This window comes from Dipteris shenzhenensis, chromosome 2 (assembly GCF_047967505.1).
Source record: "Dipteris shenzhenensis isolate YYH24624 ecotype China chromosome 2, Dip_SZ_1.0, whole genome shotgun sequence".
In the NCBI taxonomy this organism is placed as follows: domain Eukaryota; kingdom Viridiplantae; phylum Streptophyta; class Polypodiopsida; order Gleicheniales; family Dipteridaceae; genus Dipteris; species Dipteris shenzhenensis.
Window position 1 is genome coordinate 2,619,121 of NC_141597.1, and position 24,321 is coordinate 2,643,441.

General features: G+C 43.6%; 1 protein-coding gene across 1 annotated transcript in view; it reads left to right on the forward strand.

The window, feature by feature from the left end:
* LOC147904229 (uncharacterized) overlaps positions 1 to 11,650 on the forward strand; it is a 62,046-nt gene extending 50,396 nt beyond the window's left edge. Inside the window, exons 2-8 of the mRNA XM_087393657.1 lie at positions 333 to 541; positions 788 to 919; positions 10,188 to 10,257; positions 10,367 to 10,550; positions 10,665 to 10,756; positions 10,834 to 10,965; positions 11,133 to 11,650. Coding sequence (XP_087249783.1) covers positions 333 to 541; positions 788 to 919; positions 10,188 to 10,257; positions 10,367 to 10,550; positions 10,665 to 10,756; positions 10,834 to 10,965; positions 11,133 to 11,279 — 966 coding nt within the window. The 3' untranslated portion in view covers positions 11,280 to 11,650. The remainder of the gene's footprint in view (positions 1 to 332; positions 542 to 787; positions 920 to 10,187; positions 10,258 to 10,366; positions 10,551 to 10,664; positions 10,757 to 10,833; positions 10,966 to 11,132) is intronic.
* The last annotated feature ends 12,671 nt before the right edge of the window (positions 11,651 to 24,321 follow it).

Below are 24,321 nucleotides of genomic sequence, written 5' to 3' on the forward strand. Positions count from 1 at the left end.
TTTGCACAGGTGGTAATGAAAGATTTTCTGCTGCAGAATCTAGCTATCATTGTGTATCTGTATCTGAGGCTGCAGATCCTCGGTATTTTTGTAATGTTATGTCTGGTTCTTTGATGCCAGCATGATTAGTGTAATGGGAATACATGGATTGCAAACTGAGAAAGTTGATTTTCTTGTACCGTTTTGATCTTGCTTTAGCTGAGCATAGTGTTTGCTTTCTTCTGTAGTTTCTCTCAGATACCGATTGTAAAATGATGTGGCAAGCCATTTGCTAAGATGCCTGAGTCTGAATTTTGAGCCAGTTACTTTTTATCGTTGATATGATGGATCAGATTATTCAAGAAAAGAAGATGAAAAGTGCTGAAGGTGAAATGCTGTTAGAGGCCTGGTTATGCATGCTGAAAGAAGAAGCAATCCAAAGGGGTGTAAACAGGGCTATAGTCGAGAAGGCACTGACTGGTATTACAGCTTCTGAGGAGATCTTAGAGAAGGATCGGAATAAACCTGAGTCAAAGCTTAGTGCTGAGGCATATATGGCAAGGTTTGTACAGCATTTGTTCAGGAATCATTGTAGCCAGCAATAATAATTTGAGTTTTTATGTTTCTTTTTGTATTTCCAAATAAAAGGTATGCGTCTTAGTGTTTTTTCTTTGGTACATGCCTAACAGTTACAGTGGGCATCCAAATGGTGATGGACAGAGCAACGGTTTCCACATCATAGTAGTCTCTATAAATGTGCAAATTTTTTTTTTCTAACTTCATGTATCTCCTTTTGTAAGGATGTCAGGATGGTGACTGATCTCAGGATCTCAAAGGGACTTGTGGCCTTGAGGGAGAACCTGCCAATTTTAAAAGAAGTTGCAGTCAAGTATGGGGTACCCGCCCCAGTCTTGGTTGCGATTTGGGGAATTGAAAGTAGGTAGGATTACTGCTCTTCCAAAATGTGCCTTCATAACTTGAGAACATATTTCTTTTCTGGCAGTCATAGACATTTTAACTTGTCTACCTTGCCTCTTTAGCTTCTTATTGATTCTAATTGAATGCTGTCTTTGATTTTTTAAACCTGCAGAGTATACTTCATTTGAGTTGTTTTTCTATAGCCAACATGAGTCTCTGGATATTGTATGGGGGAGTAGTTTTGTTTACGAATGTTGGAACTCAATGCTTCACCCTGTGGACACCATGTTAGTCCTTAGTTTCTCAATATGTAATGATCCCAGATAAAGAGAATGTGCGAACATGTAGGATAGGATCAGGAAGAAGAAACCACAACTACAGCCCGTTAACACATGTGAGTTGAACACATGGCAGGTCGGCCATGTTACAGGGTAGCCTCTTTATGAAGCTGTTGGCATTAGTTGACGTCCAGCAATGAGCAACTACATTCAAAGTCTTTGGCAAAGCTTGTTCTTAGCAAGCAGCCCTGCACCTATCAAGGTTTTGTCACAGCGTTGAATGCTGGTCCAATCAGCAGCTTGATCATGTTCAGGGAGTTTGGAGCCATGACACTTGAAAAAGACAGCAGATCGAGATGTACGAGGGCTCAGACAAGGCCCTCAGTTCTCAGTAAAAAACAACGGGCAAAGGAAAGCCAGGTCTCTAGATAAAAAGGACGGTCAAAGGGAGGATGTTTTGATTTAACGAAGAAAAAGGTGAAGTGCTTCTGCTGCAAATGCAACAAGATGGGACGAGAAAGAAGGGATAAGTGCCTCTTCTAATTCAAAGGAGAACAAGAAGGCCAAGTGCTTCTGCTAACGGCAAGAAAAAAGTCCAAGGAGGAGACAAAGTCCAGCATTTTGACGAGCTATTCATCACCAAAGGAGGTACCCTTTGAAGCCAACGTGGTCTGTGATTCTTTTGATGTGTGGTACACCCATATAGTAGATAGCGGGCCACTAGGCACACATCCATAGGATGAGGGAGTGGTATAACTCAAAAGCCAATGGAGCTAGCTCAACCGTCATGGTGGGAAACAACTTCAAGTGCATTGTGAAAGGAATAGGTAGCCCTATCATTATAGGCAAAGGAGAGACTAAGGTTATGGAAGTCCTGTTTGTTCCCAAACTCTGAAAGAATCTTCTTCACGTTCATGTAGTTTGATTACTAAAAATGGGACGAAGGAGCTTAGTTACCAAGGTGTTCATATTGTAGATAAGAACAAGAAAGTGGGGCCAAAGGGTGTAATCAATAGTGGTCTCTGTGGGGTGACATCATTTACTACTTAGGTAAACAGTTATTCCAACAAGTCATGGCACTTAGGGAAACACTCCAAGAAGTCATGTCACAAGCAGTTTCGGCATCTTAACATGGATGTATTATGTGAGATACAACAGGATGGATTGGTGGAAGGCGTCCATAGATAACCAAAGATTCGTGTTTCTTGGATGATGGGAAAGCAAGCAAGCAAGGAAATGGTTCCCAAAACAGCTAACTTTAGGACAAACGGTGTCCTCAGAAATCTTAACCAAACCTCATACTCAACTCAAATCGCAGCTCCTAGGTCAATTCGCACTTGGGAAAACGCGTCCTAAACTGGCTGGAATTCAAATCACAGCAAGGGAAGATAATCTGCAACACCCTGGATCAAATCACACTTAGAGAAAAAGTCCGTTTGGAAGCTGGAAAGGTGGCTCATGAGGGAGCAAAGTTTGGGTACAATTCTCTATCGTCAGAGGCCAATCATCTATCGCAGGGTTTTTTCCGGCCTCCCATTTGATGGCCCCTCTATGATTGGTCTCTGACGATCACCACCTGCACATATATATTGTATCTCCCCCCTCTGCCCCATTTTTGGTTCCCCCCCCTTCTTTTTTGTATCATCTGGAGGTAGACACATATTTTTTGTATCAGGACTAGACACACCGTCCTTCATAACCTCTTTTTTGTAGAAACGGTTGGCTGGCCCGTTTTGAGACCGCCACCGTTATGCTCATTGTATCAGTTATCTTTAGTCTCATAGACCTTCACGGTCTCCCGAAGACTTTAATAAACTTTCTTTCTTCTTTCTTTCTCACCATTGAGAGCCTAGAGGCCCTTGATTTATAGACTAGGGTGGGTAGCTAGAAAGCACTTGATTTCTAAAAGCTGCCCTCTCTGCTTTCCAAAAGTGGGAGCTTTCTTGGCTTCCCAAAAGAGGACTTTAAGATTTTCTTTAAAAAGGGCGCTTTCTTCTAGAAGTGGGGCGCCTTTAATGCCTTTAGCCCAAGTGCTCCATTCATTTAATGGGCCACTGGTCTTGTGCTTTCTACCTTAAAAAGTGGGAAATTTAGCACTTAACAATTTTGCAACACTTTAACCCATTAGAGGTTAGCCAAATGCAGAATTTCTCTTGTGGGCATCCCCAAAGTGTTCTTTTAACCAATGCAATGCAATCCAAAGGAAAATGAAAGTTGTTCTAGTTAACTGAAGTTAACTTTCTTCGACCAAGTTCAATAAAATATTTCTCTTTATTTCTTGGGAGAAGTACAAATTTGAGTCATCTTCCAATTGGTCTAGTTATATATATGTTGTGACTTGAACACCCTATCAATTGGAGGGGTAGTGTAGTTTTATACCTTCATTAATGACTCGAGAAAGATGACATGGATGTACTTCTTGGACAAGAAGTTAAAGGCTTTTGACAAGTTCAATGAATGGCTCGCCTTGGTGGAAATGAAACTACAGGGTTGGTAACCAAGGGGGCGTTCACCTCTATGGAGTTCAGTTAAAACTGCAGCTCATGAGGGTTCAAGTGTCATGGCTCGCACTCCGTTACAGAATGGAGTGGTAGTACACAAGAATATATCCATGATGGAGATTGCAAGGTCAATGCTTCAAGGCAAAGGACTTTCAGATTGCTTGTGCGACGTACATGAGGAGAGTTCAAATATGGTCGCAGAGAAAAAGATCTCACATGAAGCAATGCGAGCTAAAAGGCCCCTTGTCAAGCAATTAAAGGTCTTTGAGTCTAAGTGCTATATGCATGTTTCAGATGAACATAAGACAGCATTTTCATTGGTATAGTGTTGGAGTTTAGCTGGTCACCTCCCCATTTGTAGGCCCCCATATGAGAGAGCATGGGGAGGTGGACCATGTTAGGATGGGGCTGCCACATGGGCAGCACATTGGCTTCCATGTGGGCAGCATACAAACAAAGAAAAGTCAGAGAAGGGGGCTGCCACATAGGCAGCACATAGGCTTTCATGTGGGAAGCACTTAGAAACTTACCTGGATGTCAGTTGAGACTGCGTGGCATGCATCTGGAGCAGATCCAATGGACAGAGAGAAGCTGATCATTCACGCAGCCATCTGAAACAATATGGTGCAGTTTGAGGGAGGTTTGCTAACCTGGAACAGGTGGCAATCAGCTCAGGGCCCTGCTGCGACTGTACTGAAGGCAGGCTGGTACTGTACGGGCTGTTTACAGAGGTTGTACGGAGCTGTACCGGGTAAGGAGCAAGTCCAGGAAGATGGCAGGATACCAGGACAAGCATGGTGACTGTTTGAGAGCATATAGAAGACAGGAAAGAGTCACCACAGAAAGCGCCATGCTCGGGCAGATTCATGAGGAAGTTAGGGCAGATCTGGCTGGGCCAGGTCTGCTCAGTCTGGTCAGTTTAGACAGTTGCTGGTTGGCTGATTTGGGCTGGCTGAGTTGGCTATTTCTGGAGCCCTTTGGGGCCTATAAAAGGAGCCCATTGTGTTAGAAATGACCCAACAGAGGGTATGCACAGCGGAAGACTGATAGTGTTGCCCAGGGGCTCACAAAGTGTGGTGTGGGGTGTGGAATCACAAACTTATTAAACTTATGTGCATAGATGTGGAAGCCAGTAAATAGACAATGCTCAGAGACAAATATAGAAGCAACACTTTATATTTCCATCCGTCCACAAAGTAGGATAGGATACAATACCAAAAGGTTCTCCTGCTAGATGTCAAGCACTTCTAGATCTCTGAACCCGTGTGCTCCACCTCAAGCGTATGTAGACTCTTTGTCCAGAGTGTTCTTCTCTCTACCTTACTGCCTGTAGATCAGCCTAGGTAGGCGGCACTCACTAGCTCAGTCCGCAGCTCTCTCTAGGTCTCCTTCACCTCCTGGGAGTAGGCCCAAGAAAGCCCTAACTGCTGCTCCTGTCTGCTGTAGGTGTGCTGCTCCAGAGGATGAGTGAATGGGGGCCCAAGTGCCCCCTTTTATAGGCCTAAAGGGCCCTGCAAATCAGCCGACCAAGCAGGCCGACTTTTGGTCTGTAGCAGCTGACCTAGTTGGCTGGCTCCAACCAGCCCAACCAGGCCCTTTAAAAGGGCAAGGGACCTGCCCCCTTCAGCCTTTTACATGCCTCTTCAACCTCCCTTGATCTGCTTCTTGTCAGGCCCTATCCAGCCCCCGTACAGCCTTGTACCCTGCTCCGTACACTTGCTGATGTCAGCGCCACCTGTCCCAGGTCTGCATCTCTATGCAGTTCTTGCTGCAGCCAATCCCTGCTGGCCACGTGGCATACCTGCAGTCCTGCCCTCCAGAAGGTGCCTTCTCTGTGAGGTAAGTCCATGAATATGCTGCCCACATGGCAGCCTGTTTGCTGCCCATGTGGCAGCCCTTCTATCTGTGTGAGTGGACATTTTCCTTTAAAGGATCAATGTTTGTATTATATTTGTTTGGGCTTCATGTAAATGGTCAAAAGGAATCAATGTCAAGGTCCTTGGTGAGGGTGACATGGCACAATACTAGGTGGATCTAAGGCTAAGGGGCCTAAATGCATTAAATGTGCCAAGGGGCAAATGAATTAAATGATATCCCAAGAGAGGGGTAAAATGATGCATTGAGGTGATGCCCTCAAATGATGACATGTGGCAGACTAGATCCATCTAGGGATATGTGGGCTCTATGTGTAGCATGCGGGAGCTTCTACTTACGTATCTTTGGAGCTTGCTACAGTAGGGGTTGGCTAGATGGAACATAGTTGTGCCTATGCCCGTGATTTGACAGGAAAGTTTGGTGTTAGTAGTTGAATCGTTATATCTGTCTTTTCCTTGCTGTGAGGTGTTGCCCATGTGGCAACCCCCTCTCCAAGCTTTTCCCTCTGGGCATGTCTTGCCCTAGGTCTCCCTCCCCCATGCTCTCATCATATGGGGGCTTACAGATGGGAAGGTGACCTTTCCAACACATTGGGGGTTCATATCTCATCCAGTCCAAGAGCCATTTGAAGAGCAGTGTGGATCAGCAACACAGTGCCATCATCATGGAGGACCAGGGCTGCAAAGAGGCTGGGTGTTTCCTGCAAACAAAGATCTTGAAGTTGTTTTCATCCTAGGCTGACATTCGGGGCAGCAAGGTAAGGGTGAGCTTGGGGCTCACCATTGGCTGTATTCCAGAGCAGCAAGGAGGTCAAGCAATCAAGGTCAAGCACTGCCTTACCAGTGGTTGTCCGTGAGGATCAGCCTGAAGGTGCGTTTGTGGGGCACGACAACGAGGCCCACCTAAGCTGAGGGAGCATGGAGGCTGACTGTTTTGAGAGTGCCACGGAAGTAGGAGAGCAACTGTCTTGTTTATGTATAGGGGTGCACAACTAGATAGCACTCTGCTACTAGAGGGTGTTACACTAGGCATCACTGTTGTATTGTGTCCGTTGTGGACAGAAATATAAGTTTTGTAGGTTCTTCATCTCTCATGTGCATTGCTCATTACTTGATGCACTCATCTACACTAAGTACACATAAAGGATTCAGGAAAGAAGTTTTGGATTCCACATACCTAACACACTGTGTGAGTTCCTTGGCTCTGTTAGTCTTCCGCTGTGCATACTCTCTGTTTTCTACCATATAGTTTTCTACAATCATGTTTTCTAGAAGCATGATTTCTAGAACAATCATGAAGCCCAGGAACATATTCTAGCTCTTACAAAGATGGGCCTTAGAGATACATAATTGAAAGAGGAGAAAGCTGAGGAGATAGAGCCATTGCAACCTCAAGAGGAGGAACATCTGGCATCTCAAGCAAAAAGAGACAAGCTTGAGCTTCACTCAACCAAAAAGGAATAGTTCAAGGCGTTCCATACATATACTCTCAAAACATGTATGCAAATCATTGGTCTGGGAAGTGTGATGACCTTGACTCTGTTGAATAAGCTCCTAAGAGATCGTGGCTACTTTCGGCCTAATAAGACCAAGCCAAGGCAACTTGGTAGACCATGCCTTGATTGATATTCAGAAACCAAACAGATTAGGATGGGGAAGGGAACCTACTTTGGTAGGAGGCCATGAGGACTCCGTACTCTTGAATGAGACATGGGACTTGTGGTGGCGAAGCTTACATAGTGAATGGTTACAGGGACCAAGAGATCTTCAAAGTTAATTACAAGTCTCATGGCTTAGGACAAGTAAATGCTATACTTGTAGCCAAGGGGTATGCTCAAGTAGAAAGGTTCGACTCTTAAGCTCCACCCTTGGTCTTTGCTTTGTTGTTGCTTGTGGTCAAAGTAAGCCAAGTATCTCCTTGAAGTACTCTCGTTACCATACACCTGAGTTTTAGAGCCAATGTTCCAATCAATGCCAGTCGCTAATCCAAATTTCTCCTTAAAGTGGTCATTTCTATTTTTAACCCTAACTATGAACTCAAGCTTGTGCTGAGAAAGCTCTAAGCAACTTCTGTTGTTCTTCACCCTCATAGAGTCTCCTAGAGCTTCCAACCTTTGCTTAAAGCACAATCACTTTTTTTGATGTACATACTTGATCTCGGGTCTGCTCGGGGAAATCACTAAGAATAGGTATTTGACAACAGTATTTACTTTCTAATTTCTAGACTCATCTTCCTTGGATGATCAGCCTTTAGCAATCCCTCACTAGTTGTTTAGGCATGGCATAGTAATAGCGCTTCCTTTTATTTTTCTCCTTGTTAGAACTTAGAAGAGTCAACCATCCTCAGAACTTAGAAGTGTCTTCTTTCTTGGGCTTGCCCTTATCTTTTCCGTTGGTGGTAGCATTATGTTACTTCCCTAGCTAACCCCGGTTAGCTAGTGACTCACCTATGGTCGGGGGAGACCCTTGTGGGTGGCATCTAGAAGTTAGGAGGCATAATCCAAACTAGAGCGATATATCTGAATGGAAGTCTAGAAGGGAATAGAGCCTGCATGCTAATTATAGCCTTGGATTGTGGCCATTTATTGGCATAGGGGGCTCAATGTTGGGGAGACTGATCAATACTTGGATAGTGATTTCAAAACTTAGTAAGCACTGGGTTTGCCCAACTTCCAAAAGATTCTGAAATCTTCGGAAACCTAGATCAGCTTATGCTTGGGTATTGATGAGAACATAAGGGTAGCTTTACTTACTAAGTTCTTTTTCTTCTTTTTAATTTCTCATTTACTCAAAATTTTTTTCCCCTTTGTTCTTTTTCTTTTCTATAAAAACTTTACTTTTTAAGATTGGATATATGAAGGTATATAAATACTTGGATAGTGGTTTGGACTAGAGGCATGGCAGTACTGACAAGCTATGTCGATGCGTCCCTTGGGATGGGGCTTTTGTGGTATGGGAAATTGAGGAGGTCTATAGACCTAGGGGGTTGGACTGCTTGTCTTTTTATGACCTTCAGTGCTCTGAGTGAGCAGATTGTCGTATGGTTAGGTGGCATAGACCTGGTCATACACCTTCATTCTCATCCAAGAAAATAGTAGGTCCTTTGTATACCAAGATGACCTACACTAGGACTGCCATGACATTCATGTAAATATGTTTATTTATGTCATCCCTGTCAGGTATATTACCCTTGCGAGGCAACAATCCATTAAGGATTGTATATTGATTTCTAAATTGATTTCTAACCTGATTCTCAAAGGTAACATTCTCACTATCCTCAAATCCTTATCCAATCTAGAGATTCCATCTTCAACTTCTTGCCAGATCCAACTGAAATACCTATCAGTCTTGCATCCTTTAAGAGAATGTAGAAATCAGTCCCTATCTCGACAAAACTTAGCACATTTACCTCTCCAATCCTGCTTAAAGGATCCACTGCTCGATTCTGATTGCCTTTGCAATATCTACTCTAAAAGTCAAACTCCTGCATCAACTCCACCAATCTAGCCTTTCTTCCTCTCACGTTAGGCTGATTACAGATCGTCTTCACCGAACTATGTTCTAAGAACCGAATCACAGAGTGCATCATCTGGAACTATGGGCGAATGTAAACAATGCCAAATCCATTTGGCAGAATGCTTTAAGATTGGAGGCATGATACATCCCTACAGATTCCTGATGCTAAATGCAAAAGCATTTCTATTTTGTCACAGGGTTACCCAAGCTAAGTAGAGGACATGATGCAGTTTGGGTGATCGGGTGGGACAATAAACCATTTACTCCAATTCTCTCCTATCCTCCCTTTCTCATCCTGCTTTCTGCTACTCTCATCTCCCCTTGCCCTTTTCTGCTACAAGTGGGAGGCAAATAGGCTGAAATAGGTCTAGACTTGGGAAAAATTAGGTGGTTAGGGGACAAAATAAGAAGAAAAAGGAGGGTGGACGGGGAGTGATGCAGATATAGATGAATGAGCTTTTCTTCAAGAGTGCAAATCCAAGGTGGACAGGGTGGAAGGGTCTTTTCATGCTTTGGTGTCCTTTCTTTAGGTGGTAGCACTTAATTTAACATTTGTTAAGAGAGGATTTGAAGGGTTCTGCTAAATTAGCAGGCCTCATATTGCCATTGGCAGTGATCGTAGTGAGAAGAAAGATCCACCCCACCCATAACAAATTATAGCATAATGTGAATGAGCATGGGAGATTTGTATGCTATGTGGTTTAGATACAATGACAGTGTTTATATTCAATGGCTCTTATCTCATACTATGGATTTCAAAGCGCTGATGGGAAGTTATTAAACAGTTTATAATATTTTACATGTACAATGACTTATTCAAAGGTTAGGCATGAATTTTTCTTCATGTAGATGGAAAAAATGTTGACATATACAGAAAGGTTACATATTTTGATTCCAAACTTATCACAGCAGATCCACAAGAAGCAGCACAAAGCTGAGCAAAGATCTCCATTTACAAGATTAAAGATGAGGAAGGCTTCACTTAAAATTATAATTTAAAATATCTTTTTGTTGTATTGGATGATGTTTCTTTTGACGGCCAATGCTCTTTTTGCAAAAACTTTGATTTTGTCTCTCTTCTTTGTTGAAACTTCTGATGTCGTTTTTTGTTTGTACTTTAGCTATGGTACATTCACAGGTAACTGGGATGTTATTCAAGCTCTTGTCACTCTTGCATATGGATCTGATGAGGTTAGAGATTAGTTTCCTTTCTCAAAATTTCAACTTAGGAGTCCTAGCTGATCTCTTATGTGTTAATGCTATACTTAACGCTCTTTGCTTATGTGTGCACACAATACAGCAAAAAAGAGCCAGATTTTTTAGGGAAGAACTTATAAATGCACTCATGATAATAGAACAAGGCCATGGACCTCCTGGAGATAGGAGATTAAAAGGTTCATGGGCAGGAGCGATGGGGCAGTGCCAGTTCATGCCTTCTAGTTTTCAAAAGTATGCTGTTGACTATGATGAGGATGGTTGCAAAGGTACATGCAAGGTCTGAGATTGGTGTGGTGATTTGGTTAGATGCTTTGGATAGTGCTAGGTTTTTAACTACTTTCATGGAGAGTTTATGAACTATTTTCTTTATGATCATGCAGATATTTGGGAATCTCATGCAGATATATTTGCTTCGATTGCCAACTACCTCCAAGAACATGGTTGGAAAAGTGGATGCCCTATTGCGCAGAAGGTAATATCCTTCTTTGCATTATTGATTACATTCAAGTGGATTACTACTGTTTGCTGATATCTGTATGTGAGTTGCAGGTCGTTGTGCCTGAAGCCTTAGACATATCCATCTTGGGTTTGACAGTCAAAAAGACGTTGGCAGACTGGAAAGATAAGTACAACGTGCACCTGCTGGAAGAGGAGGGACTTAACAATGAGACTGCTAGTCTGGTAGGTTTTTTAAATCAAGGTTGAGAGATATTAAAAACTTCGCTTTTTTGCTCTTTGAACAAGCTGTTGGTGATGAGGATTTTCTAATTTCTTGAAATCCAAAGGTGGGTCATATGAATGTTAATCGCAACATGCAAGGTGTTCATATGTAGTAATTCGAATTGCAGGTTGCTCCAGATGGCCTTAAAGGTCCTGCATATCTTGTCTTCGATAACTTCAATGTAATAATGAGGTATAATATCTCTGTACTCTATGCTCTCTCTGTATATGAGCTATCTAATGCAATTGCTAACAATTCAGAAGCCCAAACCTGACAATGAAAACTTCCAGCATGAGTGGTGATGAAGGTTGCTCTTTGTAGAGAAAACAACAATATTTTGTACATGATCCAAAAGATCATGGTAGGCACAATGGAAGTAATAAACTCAGTTGAAGCTCTATTATTCTGATACCTGCCACTTTCACAGCTCTGAGAATCCATTTGTATATTGTCTAGGAGGTTGTATCATGTCTATTCAATCAATTCCGTAATTTCATGTAATTAATTGAGGTAGCCACAAATTACCTGTCTTTTTTCAAAATATTTTGAATGTATTCTTACTCTTTAAGAGTCACCAGTTTTATCTTCAGATCACTCTTTGAATGACAAGCCTAAGAGTGGTATATAAGGGGTGACATGCCTGCTATGGAGACGATCATGCATACACATGCTTATCATTATAAGTACAGCTTCTTTGGTTTTTAATGTGTACATTGATCCTCGGTAGTCTCATTTCAAGATAGATGGATTGTTCTTGGTCTAATGATGATAATGCTTTCCTATAATGTTTTGGTTTTCTTTTATTGATAATGCTTTCTGTAGTGTTTTGTGTTGCTTTATTACTTTTATGATAGAGCATACTGATTCTGGCAATCAGTGGTCAAGATTGCTCTCCTGGAATGTTATGATCCTTGTATTTGAAAAGCCTGTTAGTTGCTACCACTCTTGATGGAGGGTGATTCAAGATGTTTTGGTTGTGATGGGAGCTTAAGTTGCCTTTGATGGAAGGTTAACAATCAGTTTCTTCTTCAAATGCTTATTATTCTCAGTGGAGAGCTTCGCTCCCTGCTCCCTCGCTCTCCCGCTCCCCACTCAGCCCCCTTGCTCTCCTGCTCCCCTGCTCCCTGCTCAGCCACCCCTGCTCCCCGCTCAGCCCTGCCCCTTGCTCAGCCCCTCGCTCCCCTCAGCCACCCCTCGCTCCCCGCTACCCCCTCACTCAGCCACCTCCCTCCCTCCTTTTCCGCTCATCCACCGCCCCCCCCCCCTTTCTTTGCTCCCCTCGCCCTCTTCGCTCTTTTTTTTTTTTTGGGAACTTAAAAAAAAAAAAAAACCACCCAAAAAATAAAATAAAATCCTCGCCATCTTAGCCTCTCCTCACCTCAGGCTTCTGCCCTACCTCTCCACCACCTCGCACTGGACGTGCCTCCCATTATGGGGGGGGACCGGTGGTCCCGCTCCTGGTCGAACACTAAGATCTGCACCCATACCCCAAGAGAAATGGGGGACAAAGCCAAGAAAGACGACAATAACAACAACAAAAAAAAGCAAACGACACAATTGAAATTGGAGGATGTGAACACACGTTACAACCGAAGTGGGGTAGACAGCAAGGCAAAGGTAGGACCCACCTTAGCTTCTTCAGCGTCTATCTCTACCTCAACCTCAACTCCCGCTACAGTGTCAGTTTTGATTTCAGCTCCAGCCTCAGCTCCCTCTATCTCTATCTCTACTTCGACTTTAGTCCCCGCTTCAGGCCCAACTCTAGTTCTAGTCTCAGCTCCCTCTACATCTATGATTAGTGACATACTCATGCCCATGGCGTTGGTTGTTGTTCCCATCCCCTCTTCTCCTGTTACAGCTCTCGCACAGCTTATGACCCCTACTTCGGAGACGTCATACACTGTGCCGCATTACGCTTCACTCTCCCCTCTCTTTCTCAGTCAGCCCACCCTCCCACACCCCGTTGGGACTGTCTTATCCATTTCACAGTCATCTCCATTCCTCACTCAGTCACTGTTCAGTTTTCGGACTCAGTCCCACTCTTTCATGCCACATTCACCACAGTTTTAGCATGGACACAGGTGCGCTGATACACCAGAGGCCCGTGAGACCTTGCGCACGGAGATACATAGTTTTTGTGAGTGTGAGATGGAGCTGACTCGCTTCGCACAACGGGAGCAGGTCCGCTTCAACCAGGAGCAAAGCCGTATCATACAGGAGTAGGCTAGGGCCATTCGGGAGCAGGTGGGTCTTATTTAGGGACTCAGACATATCATGCAGCTCCGACAGGAGGTCATAGCCATACACACAGTCCTGGGGAGTATTTCGGCGGTCGAGGCACAGATTGCGAGCATGCAATCTACTATTGAGGAGACTTTTAGATGGGTTGACGTGGCCAAACGGGAACCCACAAGGATAACCATTTTGGCTACCCTCATGGAGTAGCAGCAGAGAGCCAATAAGGCTCTCAACATCAGAGTACGCGGGATCCCACGCATGGAGGCTACACCGATGGTAGATGCGATTGCGTTTGTGGTCGCTACCTTGGGTGTGGTTGAGCACAGGATAGAGGGCATGGCGGGTGGGGAGAGATTCCAACCGAGAGCAACCCCTGATCATACGATTCCATGACACTCAGGCACGACTTTCAGCTCTACGATGTAGGTCAGTCCTTCGAGATCAGCCAGTGATCTCTATGGATGAGGACCTCACAGCTACAAGTTGAGGAGAGGCGCTCTTTGTTGTAGCAGCGGGATCAGGTCCGGAAGGAGGGGAAGTGGGCAGTGGTACGAGAGGAACGGCTTCTTACAGGCCCTCGTAGGGCATCTGCCTCCTCCGCTACATAGGGAAGCGGGGTCTATGAGACTCAGATATCCTAGACCTTGTCCTGCATCATTTGAAACTGTAATGGTACCTTATGGTCAGAACCGGGGAACTTCTCGGAATCCTATATAGGCCACGACAGTCTTCTATACAGAGACACATGAGAGTCGAGAGCGTCCTCTTCCAATAGTCAGCGGATATACATGGGAGTCTGCCTACAGAGATGAGATGAGGGGTACAGGAGGAGTTCGAGGTTCAGGTGGAGTTGCAGTCCTTTTCATATTCACACTTCGGGGGATCATTTTAGTAGAGCAGAGAGAGACACATTCCAGATTTCTTTGGATCCGGATACGACAAATGGACAGTCGGGATCTGTTTGTCGCAGTTTGCTACTTTTCCCTGGAGACCTCCCACTTTGCGAGAGATTCGAGGTGATGATGAGACATTCCCATTTGTTGTCCTTTATCAGTCCATCGTTGACTTTTTAATCGCGGAGAAGTCCTTCTAGTGGGAGACTTTAACGCGAGGACAAGGGCCCGTCAGGTACCACTTCTTGACTTCAGAGATGATTCCACTCTACTGGCAGATGTTGACCTTGAGGAGGCAGGTATGCTACGGGTTTCGGTTGACAGGCGAGGTCCATTCTCATCTTATGGGCAAGCCCTATTAGACCTAGGCAGGATACATGATCTCATTATCTATAATGGTCTTGACAGATGGCCTGCTTCAGGTGGTTTCACATGCTTTCCACATGGGGGAGCTCCAGTGTTGTTGATTACATCATGGGATCCCCTGTCTTCACATCTCGCATTGCTGACTTCATTGTAGCACCTCTCCAAGTGATCCAGATAGGCTACGTGAATACCGTAGACTGGTACGGAGGAAGAAACTAGACTTCGTTCGTCGAAATGAGGAGCTACTGAACATTTTGTTTAGTAACAACTCTAAGGACTTTTGGCGGAGATTTCTAGGACAGTCCCCTCCGCCACTCAGTGACACCCAGATCTGGTTTGATTATGCATGCATACTTTATGACATCCCAAATCAGCCAGTCCCTAATCTCTCACACATGCCTCGTCCCACATCCTGCACCCTCTTCACTAGAGGGGTAAAGGATGCCGTAATGAAACTTCATAATGACCAAGCAAAGGATCATGAGGGGCTATGCACTGAGTTCATTGCATATGGGATTAACCTCCTAGCCCCGATCTTAGCAAAGCTTTTTAATGAAGCGGTTTGTTTGGGATTTCCACACACTTGGACCATTAACACTATCTCACCCATCCACAAGGCAGGGGATCCTAAGAGCTTGGAGAACTACAGGACCATTATGATTGGACATGCCATGTCCAAGATTTATGCATCAGTACTTGACTCCGAGGTTAGCAGACTTGTAGAGTGTCGAGGACTTAGAGCAGCAAGACATGTCGGATTTCGGCGTGATCATGGAACCATGGACCACATTCTCACGCTCAGATGTATCATTGAGGAGATGAGGTCACAGAAGTAGAGGGTTTATTGTTGCTTTGTGGATTTTCGCAAGGCATTTGACATGGTCTCGAGAGCCCGCCTCATACGGCGTCTACAGGACTTGAGTTATGAGCAGGAGATCATTTGGGCTGTCATGGCACTTTACGAGAGAGTTTTTGGCAGAGTTCGGGCAAGATCTGGGTGGACAGACGAGATCATGAGTACCATCGGGGTCAAACAAGGGTGTCCTTTGTCGCCTACCTTGTTTGGCCTCTACATTGACGAGCTTGAGACAGTGATGCAGACACAGGGGGGTGTAGGTTGCTCTCTTGCGGACAGCAAGGAGCATAATCGAGCATTGATTCTTATATTCATCCCTACTAGGATCATTACAGTTATGTGTCCCTTTGGTTAGAAGGCCTTTGTCCCTGTGATTAGTGGTAGCTTTTTATATTGATTGTTGGTCCTTGCAAAGTTCAAAGTCTTCAGTTCTATTACTCTAGCTCTGTTTGTATGGAGGTATAGCTCTGCATGATTTAGCACTAGTGTTCTGTAAGTTGCGCTATATCTGTTCTAACATGGTTAGCTCTTAATTGTATTGTTGTTGTTTATTTTTGTTACTCTTTGCCACCTCTCTCTCTCTCTCTCTCTCATGCTCATGCTACCTTACAAGCCCAGCTCTCAATTCTCGGGATATTGCATAAGGGGAAGGAAAATCTGTTAACCAAGTCTGTTTGTGCTACTTGGGGAGTGAGCATGCGTGTAGAGCATACAACTTTAAGTATTGGTGCCAGCCTACCAATATGGACAAAGAGTTGTGGATTGCCCTTTCACTATCTGGGCGACAAACAATCCATGTAATTACAAGTAATCCTCCAGTTTGCATGATAGCGTGAGCTATGGATGAAACATTCACGCGTGCTAATATGTGCAACGTCATTTGAAGCCTCTGAAACGTGTGAAGATTTTTAAAGTTGGTCATCAAGTCTAAGTAGTCTTTTGGTCTTGCAACCCAATGTGTGTCTCCATATATGTAGCTAGGGCCTTGGTTTTCAAAATTCCTATTAGAGATTCAACATCACCTTCTTGTCATGTGGTTTGGATCGGTACTAGTGAGACTCCGAGAGTCACATGCATCTCTTGATCATTGTGTTTGCATGCAAGTTTCGGTGGCTTAACATGTCTCTAGACTTAGCTTGGATTATGTCCTTCAAGATTGAATCCTAGGGTGTACTTGGCATTGATGGCGGAGGGAAGTGTTGGTGAGGGAGAGGCTCAAAGGTTCTCCTATGGCTGCGATTGAGATTGGAACTTGGATGAGTCGGGTTAGCTTCATAGGCTTCCTTCTCGGCTCGAGTTTCTGTTGAGCTACTTTGGGGTAGCAATCTTGGTCGCTTGCGGTTGGTGAGTGGTGTGGGGTGGCTTGCTAGGTCTCAGGAGGTTGGCACTTGGCTTAGAAGAGAGGAAGGGGCCTAGAGTGTCAATGAAGGTTCTTCTTTTGGTGGTGGCCAAGGGTAGAGTACATTCACTTCAAGTGGTGCATCTAGATAAGGGTGCCACTCTTCCTTCGGCTATAAAATCACATGCACGTCGGGGTGAATTATCTTGAGGTGGGAAAACTTTACTTGTATCAGTTTCGGCCTCGAGTTATTGTTGTTAGGCATCACAAATTGGAATGTTGTTGGCAGGGGGCTTCCACATTTTGAGCTAAGGTTTGTCAATTCCTTGGTGAGCTCACTAAGCATCTTGAGCTTGAGCTGAGATTCTCGACGCTCGTCAACTTTAGTGTTGTTGGAGCGCGCTACTTGGAGGCTAATCCAATTATTTACAAGATGGTGCAGGACATTGATGTCTTTTGACGCTCAGACCGTCACGTTTGCCCACACCTCTTGCATATGAGTGTGAGATGTGCTAGCATGGAAAAGGGGGATATTTGCCAAAGTGTTAATTGGGTCATTGATCGGCACATTGGCAATGGCCTTCATTGCCACAACTCTTGAGTTGATGCAAGAAATCAGAGAAGAAGATGAAAGCCCAATCAATAGACTAGCCTTGTGATCTGATGATATTCTCAGCAAAAAAAGTTCCCGATAGGAAGCGATAGTAGGTGTTAACTCTTCAGCAAGGGTTTGACTATTGAGGTAGCCTTGTGATGTTGAGAAGCGTTTTGGGTGAAATAGGTGCTCTCATTGTGCAGCATTGGGGATGTTATGTTAGAAGAAGGAATTAGGTAGCTCAAACACCTCGGTGGCAAACTATTGTGTTAGTTGCACTTGTTTGTCGAGATTAGTCATGGAGTTGCTAGCATTTGCAACTTGTTTGTTGAGAATAGTCATGGAGTTGCTAGTGTTTGCAACTAGTGATAAGTTTTTCAGTTTTCTTTGCGTTGAACACCAAGTTACAGTTCTATTGGAAATCCTCTTTGTCGTGCATGCACGGATTTCAGGTGTCCAATGCTTGGGCGTGGAGGCTGGATGCACAAGGAAGGATCGGTTGGTCAGTGGGTCATTTTTCTCTTTTGCGCAGAGGAAGGAAAAAAGTTTGCTTCAGAGGCCATATTGGAGCTTCAAGCTTCATGGGAGCATCCAGGAGAACGGGATTCTTTGTGGCAGGAGTGTTACAAAACGTTTTTGATTATTGAACTGTAAAACTGCAAGTGATTCTTTTCTTATTGGATATTGGCCTTATTGTTATTGGAGTGAGGTAGTGATAGCTTGAGTAAATTAATTATTGTGCATGGATCGTGGCATCTTGAGAGCTCGCATGTGTGAAGCCTTCATGTTGTTTTTGCAGATCGACCAACTTAGCTGTACCATTAGTGAATATTGTCCTTGACTTGAAGGGCTCGTTCCACCCAAGTTTGAGGTTCGTCTTTTTGGGCCAAGTTTGGTGTTCTAGAGAGGGACTAACATGGGGACAATATGGAAATCATGCCAAGCTTTGCACCGTCATCAAATGACTTGTGTGCCCAAGTTTCTCATCTCGAAGTTCATTAAATTGGGCCAGTTCATCAACCCTTCTTTGGATAGCTTCTAGTACGTTGACTTTGTTGTTCTACAATACCCACAAACTTGGTACCATGATCTTGAGTGGAACCACTGCTTCTAGTCCCTAGGCCACTCGCTTTGCCTTGGTTGCCTACACGAGATTATCATTCATCACTGATTAGGCATTGATGCCCTGTCTGGTTGAAGTTGTGGACTCCCCCCAATTCTAGGAAACTCTATTGCCAAAATTGCATTTTTATTAGGCAAAGTTCTCTGTCTGTCAAGGGAAAATGGGAACTCCAATTATTTTTGCATTTTGTGGGACACTGACGTACCCTTGCCACAATCATATTGTGTTAATGTTAACAACCTTGCGATGGGGGTGCTTTTTATAAGCTCAAATGGGCTTTTTTGTTGATGCATGTTTTGAAGGCCATAAATTCAGACACATGGCTTCACACACTGTGTTGGCTCTATATAAAATGCCCCTTGGGGAAATTTATGTTTCTGTGAAAAACAAGGATGTTCTTGGGACTTTGGGGACTAGAAACAAAAATGTCCAACCCAAACATTGTGCTAGTTGGGGGAAAATCTAAGCTACTTCTTCCGATAACGTTTTAGGAATAGTGCACAATGTTACGAACTCAAAAGGAAAGGAAAAGGTTTCAATTGATGGATGGCATCTTCCCAAAAAACTTGCTCCAATCAAGAAGACCCTTCCTCTTACTTGGATTGGTGTTGACAGTCTTTTCTCCTCACCCCTTGGTTGACCAGTGAACCTGGTGCTTGGTGCTCGGTGTGAGTGCACAATCCTTAGATATAGACAATGCTCAGGTGGAAGATATCCTCTCTTGCACCCCAAGGTATGCTAGGTATGTAGAACCTATACGGTGCTTGGATGCAAGAGTTAGACGTCATTCTATGCAGCATGCACAGAGAAAACACAAGTGTTGCGGGAAACCAAATAAATAACAAGCCAAGATGCCACAATCTAATACTTGTATTATAAAAACGAGCTTCGGCCTGATACAAATAGTTGGAATTGCAAAGGTGCTCCTGCAACAACTAGTGAGTGATACATGGCTTCTCGCCTTAGCTTGAGGCACCACAGTCATTAAGTGTAGCAAGGATGAAACTTGTCTAGCCTACTTGACTCAGAATTAGACAATTAGTAGAACAAGAGTAAGAGCTAGAGCCCATTTTAATTCAAGCCTTCTACTCAAATACTCCTAAGGCTCTAGACCACACCAGTCATTTCTAGTAAACCACCTTTTGTACTTGGCCTTGGGAACTTGCAAAACTTGGCTCCACGGCGTGGCCTGTACTGGTTCCTCCTTACTACTCCAAGTCATGCCGCTTGGTTCATTGGTAACTAGAGGCCAACATTTTGCCTTGGCTTCACATAATCTGTATCCTCATGGCTCTAGTCCAACTCATATTAGATGTTCAACAAAATTGGACGGCCAGATGGAGCTCGGAGGTGGTCTTGCATTTCTTCAGGGTGGGTTGCTGGTGTTGGAGGGACAATGGAGGCCAATGGAGTGATGGAGTAGTGGAGAGCTGGGGAACCTTTGTTGGAGCTGTCAAGACGAGATGGTTAAGGAAGTCGGGTCGCTCAAGGGATGGTGTGAGTGGCCACACATATAGAGAATTAATATCTATAGGCTCTCATTCTTCCAGGTGTGACAACCACTCTTCTTATTGTTTCTCGGCTATGGGGTCCATGTCCAAGTCGATAATGCCTAGCTCCAAAAAATTTGAATCCATACCTTTTGAACTATGTAGGAGGCTCGGTCCATTTAGTGATTGGACTCCTACAAATGCCCAATAAATGATGCCACAAATTGGTGGCCTCGGTGGCTGATGAACCCATAAGAGTTCAGCTAGCCATAATAGCTCTGTATAGTAAATTGATAGGTGTCCATGGTGGACCTTGAGAGTGCTCGTATCTTATCCATTATCACTTGACGTTTAGCTTGAAACGTCTCCCATTGGCTCTTGGCTTTATCTTTCAGTGCTAGATTGACGTCATGATAGGCTCGGTCATAGACGAAAACTTCTACGGGTAGGTCACCCAACTACTCTGCATGGTGTAGGACTGTTTAGAATGAAAAGAAGATAATTTTGAGATAGCTATTTTTGCAAGGGGCAACTGCATGGCATTGTAAGACAAAGGAAAACAGTACTAGACAGGCACGAGATGCAAAATTCCATTGGGCAAAACAAGTAGAACCTCTTGCACAAAAGGGATTTGGCGATAGTCAGGCACTCGAATGACATTTGTTTAGCTATTTCTATAAGACATGGGGGGATGTATGTGTACATGTTTCAATCCAGCTAGCAACCACCAAGGGAAGAAGAACCTTTGGTAGAAAAGTAAAAAGAGAGGCTCGAGATCCAATAGCAAAAGGTCTAGGGCCATCATTTTCTTCTCAGAGTCATGCTCGGTGGCTTGCTTGGTGGTGGTGGTCTAGACCTCAGCCACCATGGTCTTCAAACCAATAGTCTTTATTGAAGTAGCTGGCATGTGAGACTTGGTAGCAAGGTTGTGCGAAGCTGACCTGAGGCCACCTTGCTCGGAAGCTTCATCTTTGTTGTCATTTGGGACCCTGCATCAAGTGAGCTAACTAGTGTGCTCTTCCTGTGCGGATAGCTTCTGCAACAATACCTAGATTTGTTCCAAGATTTCTCTAAGTGTCACATTTTCCTGGCATAGTTGGTTCAACTCAATAGTGATAGAAGTAGATGGGGTATATGACTTTAGTTTTTGTCAATTCTATAAAATGACTTGTCCCTACATTTTCACATTAGGTTTGTACATTCCTCGGCATTGCTTTGGTGTCCTAGAGTTGTTGGGTGATTGCCCGTATGCTGCCCGAATCTTGGCATGGGCCTCCTTCAAGGCATCATGCTATGCTTTCAATTTATCATACACACTCGTCCTGGGCATTGAGCACAATAAGAATAATCTTTGAGATGCTTCTCGAATGCTAGATGTTGTCACTTGTTGTGCCTTAGTGCCTGGGGAGTACCCATAGTGTGTGCCATTTTCCCTCGATTTTTGCAATAAGGATATTATCACCGAAGTAAAATAATTCATCGATTTTGTGACCTCGGCAATCGCATCACAGAGCAGGGTTCCTTGGGGTAGGAGTCATCAAAGACATCATTTGGATGCTCAGAAGTGTTCCAACACCTTGGCCATTTGACTCTTTGCATGGATTGACTTTCTTGGACACACCCTTAGTAGCCGAATCACGGGGAACTTCCTAATGATTTTCTTAGTTGACATAAGGGATTACAATAGTCTTAGGGTACTAAACTTCTTTGTTCTCTCTATCACCTAATGACTCAGTGAGACCATTTTCTTGACTTTGAGATGTATCACTATGGATGTGCTGGGTTGCTTGTCTACCACCTTGTCTGTGGACTACTCAGGGTCAATCTTCTTCTCGAAATCCTCCGGCACTTAAGGGGCATGGTGCTAACGTGCTGACATTCCTCCTTGGTTGCTTGGCCCTGGACCAAACAACACACCAATCTTCACTCATAAAACGCACTTGGCTGGGTATAGGGAGATTCTTGCTTGCCTACCAGTAGAAAAACCTTTTCAAGTCATGCAAGATGCACTAATCCTATCGAGTATGCACTAATCCTACCGAGTATACACAAAAGGTATCCAAGTAAATGGCAATACACTCAGTTTAGTAATCCTCAAAAGTCTCAACCATACACCACTAAAAAGTTGATGGTGCATTATGTAGACCAATAACATGACTTTATAGGCATATGCACCACATTCTGTGTTAAATGTAATCTTCTACTAGCCAAAGCAATCTGGTTATGCCCATTATTGCTATCCATAAACGAGTACATTTTGTGTCTTGGAAATTGGTCAAGTATACCATCCATAAAAGGAATTGAAAAAGGATCTGGAACTCTTTAGGCATTGAGCTTATTGTTTGTAATCCATACAAACTCGAAGCTTGCCATTCTTCTTGGGCATTACCAAGACAAGGAATAACCAATTTCTCTTCTTGATTACGTAGATGAAGCCTGCTCAAATCAACTAGTCGAGCTTGGCATTTATTTGCTTGCCATAATTTGGATTCATCTTGTATCATTGCTACTGAACCAGCTTAGCATTTGGTAGTATTGAATCTGATGTTGGCAAGTTTCTAGAAGGAATCGTTGAAAATCGCTATTTCTCCACGTAAAGACATCTCTATGTTCCAAGAAAAGACTTTTGATAGCTTGAAGTTGGTCATCTAGTAAAGGCACTCACCACAACCATATGCGGGTCCTTGGTTGCACCTAGATTGAGTTCTTAGTTCATTCTAGAATCAAGCTGAGTGATGGTGGTTAAATTTGGCTCGGCTAGCTCTCGCTCACTAATCATGAATTCAGTGAAATGAATGTGGTATAGATGTTGATGTTCTTCCATATTCTTATCTTTCATTACTTTGGGCTCTGCTAGTCTCGTTGATCAGCCATGTGCACTCGAAAAGAAGAGGGCTTCAAGTTATTGAGTTTTATCCTCTTAGCCATGACTTCCAAGATAATATTGAATCTTGAGCAACCATTCATGATCACATCGGGTACACTCTGCCTTTTTATTTTGATAGCGATGACCGGAACTTCCTCATCTACCTTCACAGAGTCGATGATAGGACTGGTTATAAGAGGATCCATGAGCTAGGTTTCTCCTCCATTGAGAGTTGCTATAGGAATAACTCTTGAAGCGAGTTTCAACAATTCAGCCATTGTGAGGCTAATCTTCATGTTGTGGAAGGTTTCCTATGCCTCGGTCATGTCCAAACGTTGGCACTCGATGGAACTCAGCTCACTTGTTTGATGAGGGTTTGCCTAGGTCAAGCAATTGTGGAAGTGATTTCTATTCTAATAGCAAGTCCACTACAAATGCTTTCTCTTTTAATTCGTTGGAAAGATTGGTCGCCATCTATCTCTTCTCCTTCCAATTGGTGTCCTTGAGTTGTGGTGGGTGCTTCTCAAAACCAGTCGTTGGACCTTGGGACATAGTGATTACATTAAACCTAGTTTGCCTAGATCAATCAATTATGGAAATGATTTCTATTCTCTTGGCAAGTCCACTACAAGTGCTTTCCCTTTTAATTCTTTGGAAATATGGGTTGCCACCTATCTCTTCTCCTTCCAATTGATTTCCTTGAGTTGTGGTGGGTGCTTCTTGAAAACAGTCATTGGACCTTGGGACCTAGTGATTGCATTAACCTCGACCTAGTTTGTTACCTCTATTCAAAACAATGTGATAATCATCATTAACTCCCTTCTTTTTGCATTTCTTTCAAGTATCTTGATGTTCTCCAACCATAATTTGCACTCGACTTTGGTATGACTATACTCTCACATAGAAGTAACATTGGATTTGTGGTGGTCCTTGGGTTTTTCCCCTTGTCTTTTTACCTTTTCCTTTGCTTTGCTCAGATGTCGGTGGATGTCCTTTATTGTGCCAACTTGTTGAGATTTGTAGTGTGGTTGTTGCCATATTATCAATCAAAACCATCATTCCCAAAGTTAGTAGAAGTGTTATAGTACTTCATTCGACAATCATCTTTAGTGTGCCCTTTTCAAGAACACTTATTACACTACTCATTCGAGCCAAGTTTACCAAAAATACCTAGTTCCTTAAGGCCTTCTTGATCTTAGACTTCAACTTATGTTTCTTATACAAGTCATTCTCTTCATTGCTTTGCTCATCCTTCTTCTTGGGTTAAACTTGGTAGGACCACTCATCTCCAGATCCACTACGCGGTTCAGCAACTCTTCATAGGTCTTTGTCAAATTGACAATTTTTAAGGAATGCAGATGTACTTGTGTAAAACCTGTAAGCAATGAAGCACATAAAAACCATCACCAGGTGGTGTGCTAATGATTGATGAGGGCTCTAATCTATAAGACAAATTATTGAATGGGCTCATTCTTCTTCTACTTTACTTCACTTAGTTTGGTCTGGACATCCTTCTCTCATCAATCTTTTGTCTGAACCTCATGGAAATA